The following is a 12085-nucleotide window of genomic DNA, read 5'->3' on the forward strand; positions in this document are numbered from 1 at the left end:
ATACATATGCAATAAATTTATATTGGAACCAAAGACGATCCAGAAAACAGAGACTATTGTAAAATGAACACGTAGCAATTACATAAAACGAAAATCTCCGTCAGAGCGTGAATGAAATATTCATTCCGGATACTACTTACAACCTGTTCTTGTTAATGCGCCGCCTCCGATGCCTGTCGACGTCTACAAAAATACTTCCTCGAATCTTACATGAAAATAAACAATAAGGGGGAGATATAATGAAGGGCGAATCGAAAGAATTCAAGTAAGTAACGTTCATGTGCGACCACGTGGTGCAAAATGCACAAATATCTTGAAAGAGGGTAGTTTTTTAAACAACAGGTGAAATTACGCAACTGAATATTAATTAATACATGAACCCTTTACAGCCACAGCCTATCCTTAACAACCCGCAGCACCTTAAGTATGAGGAATGACATTGTTAATAAAAATGAGTTGTGAAACGATCGTTAAAACCACCTCACATTTCTTATTTCTTGCTTTTTGGGTCATCATCTGACTGCTTTGATACAACCCCACACGACTTACTCTCCTATGCCGGTTTATTCATCTCGGAGTGGCACATACACTCTACGTCCTCAATTATTTGTAGGATGTACTGCCATTGCTGTCTTCTTCTAAAGTTCTTACCATCTGCTGCTCTCTCCCTGATGTCTTACCAAGTGTCATCTCGTCCTGTCGGTTCTTTTTCTCAACGCTTTCCATACGTTTGTACTCTCGCCGATCCTCCAGAGAAACTATTCATTTCTTACCTTATCAGGCCACCTAACATTCAACATCTTTTTATAGCCGTACATATTAAACCACTCGTTTCCCATACTCTCTGGTTGCCCCACAGTCCGGGATTCACGCCAGACAATTAAGTGCTCCAAACATAACATTCTCACAAAATGCTTCCTCAAATTGAGGCCAATGTTTGATGCTAGCAGACTTCGTTTGGTGAGGAATTCTCTCTTCGCTTGTTCTAGTTTCCTTTTTTGTCCTCCTTGATACGTCCACCATGGGTTATTTTCGTCCCGAGCTAGCAGAATTTCTTCATTTCGTCTACTCTGTGATCACGAAATATGCTCTTAAGTTTATCTTTTCGTTTGTCCTACACCCTATTACTTTCGCCTTTCTTCGGTTTAATCATAATCCATATCCCGCGCTCAACAGATTGTTCATTGGATACAGCACGTCCTGTAATTATTCTTGACTCTGATTGAGGATTTTACTATTGATATTTTTTCACTCCGAATTTTAGTCCCAGTCTTGAACCTATCTGTCATATTCATCACTGTTTCTTCTATATACAAACTGAAAAGTGGGGAAGAAAGGCTTGTTAATCCGAGCACTTCCTTCTTGGTCTTCACTTTTTATTGATTCTTCTTGGTTCTTACACGTATAGTATATTGCTCGTCTTTCCCTAACGTATACACCTACTTTCCCTTAGAATTTGGAGCAGCTTCCACTGTTTTACACTGCCGAATGCTTTGTCTAGGTCGACAAATCCTATAAAAGTATTTTTATTTTATTAAGTCTTTTTCCCATTATAGCGCAATGTCAGAGCTGCTTCTCTAATGCTCTTTCAATTCTCATGGCCAAACGAAAGATCATCTAACAGACAAGTTTTTTCCATTCTTTTGTATATTATTCTTTTCAGTAACTTGGATGTATGAGTTGTGAAGCTGATTATGTGATAGTCTCGAAAGCATATGCTTATACCATCTTCGGAAAACTGTAGATGATATTTTCCCGAAAGTCTGATGGTATGTTTCCAATCTCATAGATTCTAAGCGCCAGCCGGAACGCTTCATTCTCTAATGATTTAAAAAATTCCGAAGGAATGTTATTTATGAGTTCTAACTTATTTAACAGCTAATTTCCCAAAGGTCTGTCAAATTCTGACTGTAATACTTACTCCAACACATCTTCCAAATGGAATTCCATTTCTTCTTGTATCATTTTAGTAGACTCCTATACCTTACAGACAAAGCCAGTAATAGCCTTTGGAGACATGATTAAATACTGTTATTGTTACCCGCATATAAATGTGTTTGCGTTCTTTAGCAGTGGCTGAAATTACTGCAAAATGTAATGACGATGCTCCACGTGTTACTGGTACCACGTATAGCCCGACAATTGAACGCTGGAAGTGGAGGGTGGCCTTCAAATTGATCCAAAGGAACTCAGATACATCAGTGCAGCCCTTGTATTCGATGTAATAGTAGCTTTGGAGACAGAATAGGGCTTGAGATGTCGGCTACGAATACATCTGAATGTAGTCACAAAATATCTCAGCTTAGGCCTCAAAAAATTTCGTTTGTCCGTTTGTTTCATCAAACACCCTGTCATCATTTCAGTGAGAAAATAGGCACTGCACGGGTAATTATCCCAGCTAAAAGACTTACAGATTACTGCAGTATAGCCTCACAATTTATAAGCTCATCATATCGAGGGATTAGCCTTATACTGGATATTAAGGTAGATCCCTAAAACTGACAACTATTGCCAGTATGGAATAAGTTTGTATTGGAAGTAAGAGGAAGAAAACAGACAATATTTTTCCTAGTGCGATGAATCGCACTGTTACCTACTTGGGAATGACGATAAAATCCATGTACACCAGCAGTTTATCGTTGAGTGTCATTGAATCTGACTACAATAGGTACTGCATGTTTGAGACTCTTGTATGTGTCCACACTGACAGGTTTCGAGGGGTTTCTTCTAACTGGTCGCTTAATTTGTGTTCGACGAGATTTCGGGATTGCAAACGGTCGTCATAAGCTTCGCTCCACAATATTTCGGCAGGGCACCTGTCAGTCATTGTGGAACGTGGCTCACCTGAAGATGATTGGTAGGTGTCCAGTCGAAATACCGTAGAGTGAAGTTTACGACGACCGGCTGAAATGTCGAAATCTCTTCGAACATTCAATTTACCAGGAAAATTTTTAATGTCACATCAGACTTTCAAATTGTATTCACTGAGTGCCCACGAATTCAGTATATTTCGAAGTGACTTTCTCATTGGAAGTTTTTTTTCTCTTAGAATCCCTAAGATCGTTCTATTACAATAGTTTATATAGGCCTTGCACTGGAATACAGTTGAACATCGACAGCTGCAAACGATCTCGTGGGAATTTTTTTTAATTGTAAAATTTAACAATAACTATATATCACATGGAACTGCACTGAAATGTCGGTTTCTTTACGTCTGGTGTTATAAAAGTGTGCCCCAGGCAACATTCCACATTCGTCCTTTGCTGGCCTATAAAGCATCACAAAGAATTATGAATTAATCAGGACACATTGACATAAAAAAATGTTTCGAAGTTTTAATGAGAGATGAAGGGTTAATACGAAATAAAACAAGGATAAATAGTTTTCAGATTTATTTTTTGTTTCAAAAAGATCGTAACAACTAGAGGAAAATATCAGGCACAGCAACTACACACACAAGGATAAAGTAACATTTAACTGAAGGCAATGTCTACCACATAATGCGTATCTGCACGCTTTAAAGGACTTCAGCTATAAGTTCCTGAATGCGGAACAGTTGCGTCATGATATATATAATAAACTGGTTAAAAAAACAATACCAAACATAATAGTAGGGATATGTATTTCAAGGTAGTTTACAACATTTCATACATTTGCTCGTCGAAGAAACGTAAATGACAAATGTGTGAACTTTCGTTAACAGATACAGTTAGTGAGAATATCTACTATGAGACACATACACACAGTGCTGTAACTAAGATCTACAGACATCGCACACGAATAAACAATACGACGGATAGAAATTTAAACATTATCATTACAAACAAACATTGACTTAAATGTAAGGAAGGAAAACGATTATGAGAAAAGAAATGTTTTGAGCACTTATTATATTGACATTTCATTGACAATAGGAACGCTTCGACATTCGACCTTATTTCTTTCGAACTGTACGTCAATTACTATTGTTAGGCCATGAGAGCAGTTTAAAGAAACAACGTCGAGATCTCTTAAAAAATTGTTGGGTACAGCTTTATGGTTAGTTTCTGGAGAGAAGGATGTCATTTACACTAAATGTTGGGGCATTGTTACAAACTGGATAAGCGACAGATTAGCTACAGAATAATAAATGCCCACGTGCAGGCAGCTTTAAGTCGTATTCGCTCCCAATTTTATGTCTCATCCAAGACTGTAAGTCGATTGGTTACTAGAAACTTTAAAATTATATTATCAGGATCCAATCTGAATGAATTCTGACGTTTCTGTATAAACTCCATATAAAATTTATACAATATTTAAATGTTATATAATCATTATTTTAACAACTTTAATTAAATATTATCATGTCAAATATTTAAAAATTATGTCTTAAGTTCCTTTTTAAGTTAACTTCAAATTCCTTAACAGTTATGTCACTAAATCACCAAATGTTCTTTTATCCATTGTTTTTCATCCTTTTCAAAATATAAAATACAGGTGAGTTCATTTTTCTTGCAAAGGAGATAAAACATGATTATTATATTTATAGAATCACGCATAACGTTATTTTAATATAAGATCAATCCCTTTTGATTGTGCGATTTATTTCTTAATCACTTATTAGTGTCTCTAGATATGAGTTCGTACCCCACAGTTAGTACAACACTTTTATAATAGGTACATATTTATGTTTGTGATTACGTTTTAATACTATATTCGTGAGAATGTCTAGAAGCTTTAGGTGGGAAGAGTCGATAGAATTCCAGATAATTCTTGGTGATATAGAGTACTGTAAGCGAATCGTAACTGAAGAAGATCACAGAAGCTCGCAGCACTAATGGATTGAACAAAAAGTAAACTAACATCAGATGATGTATATGAAGTAGGATTTGAAGCTACATAGAATAACTTACTTACGAAACAAAGATAATGGATAATGTGTAATTACACTGCTATTCACATAAGCGCCAAAAAAATTATTTGCTGTCGAGAATATGCCGCACCTCAGTCTCCACCTCGGTTGAGCAGATTCATCAGCCAACAGAATTATTTTGCACGTATCTTTCCTGCTAGTAATCTGCGCCATTTGTGTGGTCTTCTGAAGTATCAATGTCTCTCTAGTGTCGATTCCATTTATTTGCTACCCTCAGTGAAGGCACGTAAATTTGAGTTTAGAATGAATCCGAAGAAAGGTGTTTGTTACTTGACTCAGCTGTGACAGTACGTAAGAGTGTGGAATTCAGACTCTATTATGGAACACAAGTATGGTAATTAACGTCTTACAATATATAAGTTTATTACTGTTTGCTACTCAGATGTATACTTTAACGGTCACCAAAAATGTTTAAAAATGCAGTTCTTTACGAGAGTTATCTGTGGCTGCAATATTATACAAGTGAAGGATATCATTCAAGTTTTCAACTCATTTTATTGATGCCAATGAATAGGGATAATACGTGGATTTATTTGAAGATGTCCTACAATTTTCTCAAGCACACGTAATAAAAACGGGCAAATTTGTTGTTTACCTGCTTTCAAATGAGAAGAGCTGCTGTGTTATTCTACGTTTAATAGAAACGTTCAAAAACAGAAATTGGTTTTATAAATGGAGACAAGCTGATTGTAAAGAATACTTGGCCCACAGAGGAATACGTTTCCAAAGTCACAGGCCAACAACAGATGTAACAAAATGACAAGATAATGACGCAGCAGATTTTAATTATATCTTCCCACAGTTTACTCAGCCTCTGATGTTGCTTTCTTGTAGCTCATATCATTTCACTGAAATTTTCTCGATGATTAAAACTGTGAGACTAACCAGAACTTGCCAGCAACGACTCGCAAACCTCCTCACAGCTTCAATTGTCAGTTGCCTTTGTACGACACCTGCATTGTCTGATTGTGTATAATGCATAACGAGTTTGACGAGACGCGCTAATCTAAGACGTTCTTAACAACATTGTGTGATACTATGTTTTTAGGATGTAGCCTGTAGCTCATTTTCCAACCTTTCACTCTTGTATTACTTTTAGGTTAAGTAGTTTTCAGGGAATATCTTATTCATCCTTCCAAATGTTATTCTGATACTGATAAGTATGACAGCTGTGTGGAGAAAATGTAAGTATAACGACCCGGTTTTTTACACTGAACCTTTGATGTGCATTTGCACACTTGCTGGGGAGTTTCAAAATTGTTTGATCAGGACGCATACACTGAAGTATCATGCGTTTGCAGAAAATAAATCACCGACTAAAGAGTCTTATTACTTGTAATACATTGATTCAAATAAGTAATTACAATTTTCGCATTCTCTCCTGGGACAGAATACCCATGTACACTTCCGTCTACCCTGCACTTAACAGGGCCGTGAGGAAGATGACACACAGTGTGTCATTAATGCTGTCTGTGCTCTGGGCACGAAATGTGCCTGTAGGGTGCTGTACTAGACCTGGCACCATAATGCAACGCCCATCCCTTGTTTTAGGAACAAAAGCATAGCGAACATTGCGTTGCCTATTCGGCGGTGGTGAAGACTGAATATACAAGGAGGTTCAGACACAGGCAAAGCAACTCTGATAGGCAAGGTGTGCTGACAAGGAAGATATGCGAGTGATACTGGTTCGTAGCAACATAGTCTGACCCGTGATGCTTCCGGGAAATCTGCAGTTCGGAAATATTATGGCTCTTTTGACATTAGTAAGCGAATTTTGTAATAGGGACAATCACACATTTATGCAGGGTAAGAATGAAAGCTGAAGTAATACGTTATTCGCTGCTAAGTGAAAGGTTTCAATAAAAGTGAGCTAAAGTGCTTCAGAAGATATTGACTTCTTACCTTTCACCTTCCTAATACATACATGTAGATGCAAGCGTATTTGTTTCTCAGACTGCATTTCTAGATACCATATTGCCCTTCGGAACATCATTGATGATAACATGAATCAATAAAATACAATTCTGATGAAACATTCACGACTGAAATTCGACCACTGCAATGAGAGGGCCTCGTTGTAATGATGTACGATCAGTGGAAAACGTATTAAGAGATAAACTTTGTTTCCTCTGTGGGATTCACCCACAATAGTGGAAAAGACTTAAACATATTCTACGACATGGTGCAGTCGTATCCCTAACTTCCTTTTGTTGAAACTGACTGCCGCCGCCGAATCATGCGTACGGAAATAAAATACTAAAATGATATCAGCATGTAGGATTGAGAGTAAAGCCAAAAATTTCAAAATGAAATTGTTTTTTCGCGCCGTAACAAACAGAGTAACGTATTATTCCGACAACTGCGCTCGTGTTTCTGCTATAAAGCTACTAAAAATTCATCAGCAAGTCTCCTTTTCAGCGAGATTAGCAGCTGTTGGAAACATCGGACATTCTCAGAAAGCATATTTTACGCATTAGCCTTAATTATTGCAAGCTGTTTTGTTTGTCATAGATTCTGATTTAGCAAATAAAGAGAACATAGTAACGACACCTTTCAAGACCACGCCACTTCTGGTAGCCGTTCTCGAACCTGTGACTTTCACTCAACGAGGTAGTGACGCGACCCCGAGATAAAGAGATAACTGTATAAAAACCGATTTAACGTTGAACTTACCGGTACAGAACATGAGGACATTCTGAGGCTTTTATTGGTGCACGAAGGCTTTACACGTTTTCGAGGCGGGCATTTTCTAGGAACTGCATTTCACTGTGCAGCACGATGTTGCAGGTGCCTGGCTAAGAAGCGAAGGACATTCGATTTTGGGACAGATTTCGAACAAGAAGGATATCAAAATGCTAATGTGAAAAGTCTGTCTTGTCTGGAACAGATTCGCCTCATACTCATACAAAACACGTGCCTAATCCAGGAGTAGAAGAAACTTTTTCAGAAAATTAAAATATTATATTGTTCCATCTATTATAAGAAAACTGATGTCACTGTGCGTGGGAACACAGGAAGAAACACAGGTTTTTTTTTCCTTTCCACGCCCCGCAGACGCACTGTACCATCGTAGCAAGAGCACAGCGTAATCGCTTCTTTACAGTTATGTATGGCCAACTGCTCAGACCTGTGGTGCCGTTAACGAGAAGTCATTAGGAGCGTGGTGCATACGATGGTGATCTTCTAGACAACTATGGTGGTCGTATAGATACACAGAATCTGAAGACTAACGGTTGGCGTCCCATGTAGACAAGTGTAACTCCCTTAGAGATACAGCAGTCGGGCGTCAGTCACGTGTGGTACATCACACGGACGTGGTGATGTACTGCAATGGGTCGGTGGCCATTGGATGTTGACGACCAACTGCTTTGGTACATGTACCGTAACTCTATGGCCAAAAGAGGGACACTTTTATCAGCCACGTGATGATCTGCTCGACACGTGTGATGGGCTGGTGACGACCCAGCAAGTTGGGGACCAGCTGTTTGGGATATGCGCCCCTGATAAAGACACTGGTATCAGCAGCGGGCGAAACGTCACACGGAGGTGGTGATCTGCTCGACGACCGTGATTGGCTGGTGGCGCCCCAACCCCTCGGGGACGCTCCGGCACGGCCTCACGGGCCGCCAGTACTCGTCGGTCATGGGCAGGTCGAGCGGCGTCGCGAAGGAGATGCTCTTGTGCAGACGAGGTCGACCGCAGACTGTGGCGGGGGTGGAGACGGGAGGCGGCAGGGGCAGCGGGGGCGGGCCGTCCTCCCAGTCGCTGCAGGCACCCGCGCCGCCGTTGCCGCCTCCAGAGCCGCCGCCCACCAGGAAGAGAAGCACCGCCCCCAGAAGCGTCGCCAGCAGTGAGAAGTAGTAGCCCGCCTTGGGGTGGCTCTGGTTGATGTAACCTGCGGCGTTGTCACATCTGTCAGTCTGTCACTCAGTTAAAGGCATTCACGGCCAATTCACATAATGAACCGAAAAGAGGAAATCATGAGTAAAGAGTACGATCAGATATGTGACATAACAAGTATAACTGGCAATGTCTGCCTTCGTTTTCTCATTTTTTGATGCATTCTTATAAGTATCTAGCCTGATTATCGGTTTATTGAGATCAAATGACTCCACAATGAAGTAAAAGGTGCACGCTATAGTAATTCTGTTTCGCTTGATACCGTTCAAAACGTGGGATAACATACAGCCCAAAGTAACTTGCTTGCAACAATAGCGCGATCTTTACCTAACAAAGCAAAGCAAAAAATGCAAAATGAGAAAAAGGAAAGCAAAATATACACTTCATAATTTCATTGTGCTGGCTTTCTTGTCATACAGATAGGGGCTCCATTCGGCAGCCGAAAATCAGAAACAAGTTCCCCTGTACCGATGCAAGACACATCTTATGGTACTGTTGCTCAGCATGGTCGACCCCGAATTTCCTCAAGTATTCCTTCCATATATCACCTCCGGCTTCCCATCGTAAGACCTCCTATCAATTCCCTCCTACTGCTTCATGTTCCTCCTCTTATCCTTCTTCTTCTTCTTCTTCTTCTTCTTCTTCCCCTGGCTACTTTGCCCTCCCTCCTCCTCTTTTCTGTTTCTCATTCCTCATTTTTTGCGCTTGTCGCAAAGCTACGACTCGAAGGGAATGGTGCCACTCGCCCGGGCTGTCATACTGCAGCCGCGGCACCGGATCATATTAGTAAATCATTAATAATCCTAATAGTAAGTGACGGAACAGACATAGCAACTTTGAGCTTGACAACATGCGAAGTGCTCCGCAATATATGTTAAATACATAAAATAAAATATTTTAAAATGGCATAAAAGGCTGAAACGGTGTTGTACTTAAATAAACAATGAAACAGTCAAATGGCGGTGTGTTCCTTTAAAAAATAAATAGAAAGGGATAGTATTATTTGGGTTACAGCATTATGGCTATGTTCTAAGTATGGATCTTATGTAGCAAATAATATATATTGGGGAAGTATTTACATACATCAAGGCTGACAGGCGCGTACTGTGAACTTGGCTACCTGCTATCGGCGATTAAGGATAATAACTCGCTCTGTAAAATGTATAAGTAAAAAGAAATATTAATTTCCTGTAGGCAAAGAAGTCATTAGAGGCAACGAGTGAACACGACTGGAGAACGAAGTCTGCCACGGCCTTCACGAAGTTATTCAGGAAAACAGCAAAGAACGTGTATGCGCATGATTCCATAAGTCCGAGTAAGCTGCTGCAATGATTCAAGCACTGGTACATCGGTGTATGTGGTTAAAGCTCTCGACCAACTATCTACTTTATGTTTTTCCATTGTTTTCTAAACCAATAAAGCGGATGCTGGCACCATTTACTTTATAAGGAGGTAGTAGATTATCTTCCCTTTCTTCGTCCTGTATCATAGTATAGTCAGTAAATCAGGGTATGGCAGTTAAGGTGTGCTCTGGGCATCATTTCTGTGGGGATGCAGTTTTGTGACAGATGGAAAAAAATGGAAAACGACCAAAGAAAATGGGAAGAGGGAGAACGAGGTACGAGGAGGGAAAAGAATTTCTAGGAGAACAAGAAAAGTAAAAAGCATCGAAGCGCATCATTACGAGAATTTGGTGGACATGAAAGAAAATGCTGAGCAGACTCTATTTAACTATTTGACTGTGCAATAAGACGTATTACTCTAAATGGAGAACTGTAGAACCGACTGTAACGGGAAATAAATAAGACAGCTACGATTAAATTTAAATTGGCTTGAGATTCTACAACGCAGTACAAGGAAAATAATCACACAGAATGCTTTCACGGGCAGCAGCTTGCCGTCAATGTCATCACCTTGATTGAGGCTGAGAAACAGTATAAAATGACGATGCAGACGGATAAGGTGACGGAAAGTGCAGCCAAAAAGCTATAGTTGAGTAAATATATGATGCAATGAGTTGGAGTATGTGTCTCAAATAAAAAGCACCAAAGCGCACACTCTAAAACTCCTGTAGGCTATTAATAGGAAACATTTTTTGCGATATTATTAACCGTATATGGAAACAGAAGCATTTTCTCAACAAAACTATACTTCAGGGCTAGCAAAGAAACTCTGACAAAAGATGCTCCGTCCATGAGATTTGCTTTTAAAGATTGCCAGAATAAACGAGCTACCATTAACAAACGAGAAGTCATGGTATCAAAAGAGACAAATTACATTCGATATTGCCATAAAATTAAGCATCAAAATGGTGGTCAGTGATATACACTATCTGATGAAATGTGTCAGGGCACACACACACACACACACACACACACACACACACACACACACACACACACACACACACACATATATATATATATATATATATATATATATATATATATAATGCTGAATTGACCACCAGATGTTACCAGAGGTGGCCCAGCCAGTATAAAAGAAGGCCCGGAGTATTGCGTTGTCAGCAGACAAACAGGAACGGCAGAACACGGCGGTCAGCAGAGCTAAGTGGCCTAGTGACTGGATATGACCTGATAAAGAAATCCATCAGGGACATCTGAACCCTTCTGAAGGTGCCCGAGACAACTGTTGGTCGTGAAGAAACAACCACATTTCAACCGAGACCAGGCCGACCTCAAAGCACATATTTTTGTCTTCAGTGCTAGGTGGAAACGTGTGGTTTGGAATGATGAATCACGGAAATCAGTGGCAATTCGATACAAGGGTTTGAGTTTGCCGATTACCTGGAAAATGGTACTTTCCATCAACTGTGAAGTACGGAAGCGTTCGTGTTATGGTTCGAGGGTGTGCTCTCTTTATTGCCATTAAGAAAACAGTAAAGGGTATGACCGCAAGTTACTGCACTTTATACTGCATACAGGAGAGGAACAGCTGAGACGATGGTTGTATCAGCATGGCAACACACCCTTTCATAAAGCAACAATTGTGAGGTAATAGTTTGCTGACAACAACAATCCTGAAATGGACTGGCCTGCTCAGATTCCGGATGTGGAACACGTTTCGGATGAGGCAGAACGTCGACTTTGCTCCAGATCCCAGCTCCCAACGTAATTATCTTTTTTGCGTCCGCCTCCTGAGAAAGAATGGACTGCCATTCCTCTATAGCAGTGGTTCCCAACAGGTGGTCCGCGGACCTCCAGGGGTCCGCGAGGTTTGCCACAGGGGTCCGCAAGATGCTATTAGAATAAA

The 12085-nt window shown here is 40.0% G+C and overlaps 1 protein-coding gene across 1 annotated transcript in view; it reads right to left on the reverse strand.

The window, feature by feature from the left end:
* Window positions 1–3416: 3416 nt before the first annotated feature.
* LOC126456596 (monocarboxylate transporter 12-like) overlaps window positions 3417–12085 on the reverse strand; it is a 162829-nt gene continuing 154160 nt past the window's right edge. Inside the window, exon 8 of the mRNA XM_050092341.1 lies at window positions 3417–8807. Coding sequence (XP_049948298.1) covers window positions 8449–8807 — 359 coding nt within the window. The 3' untranslated portion in view covers window positions 3417–8448. The remainder of the gene's footprint in view (window positions 8808–12085) is intronic.

Source organism: Schistocerca serialis, chromosome 2 (genome assembly GCF_023864345.2).
Source record: "Schistocerca serialis cubense isolate TAMUIC-IGC-003099 chromosome 2, iqSchSeri2.2, whole genome shotgun sequence".
Taxonomy (NCBI): Eukaryota; Metazoa; Arthropoda; class Insecta; order Orthoptera; family Acrididae; genus Schistocerca; species Schistocerca serialis.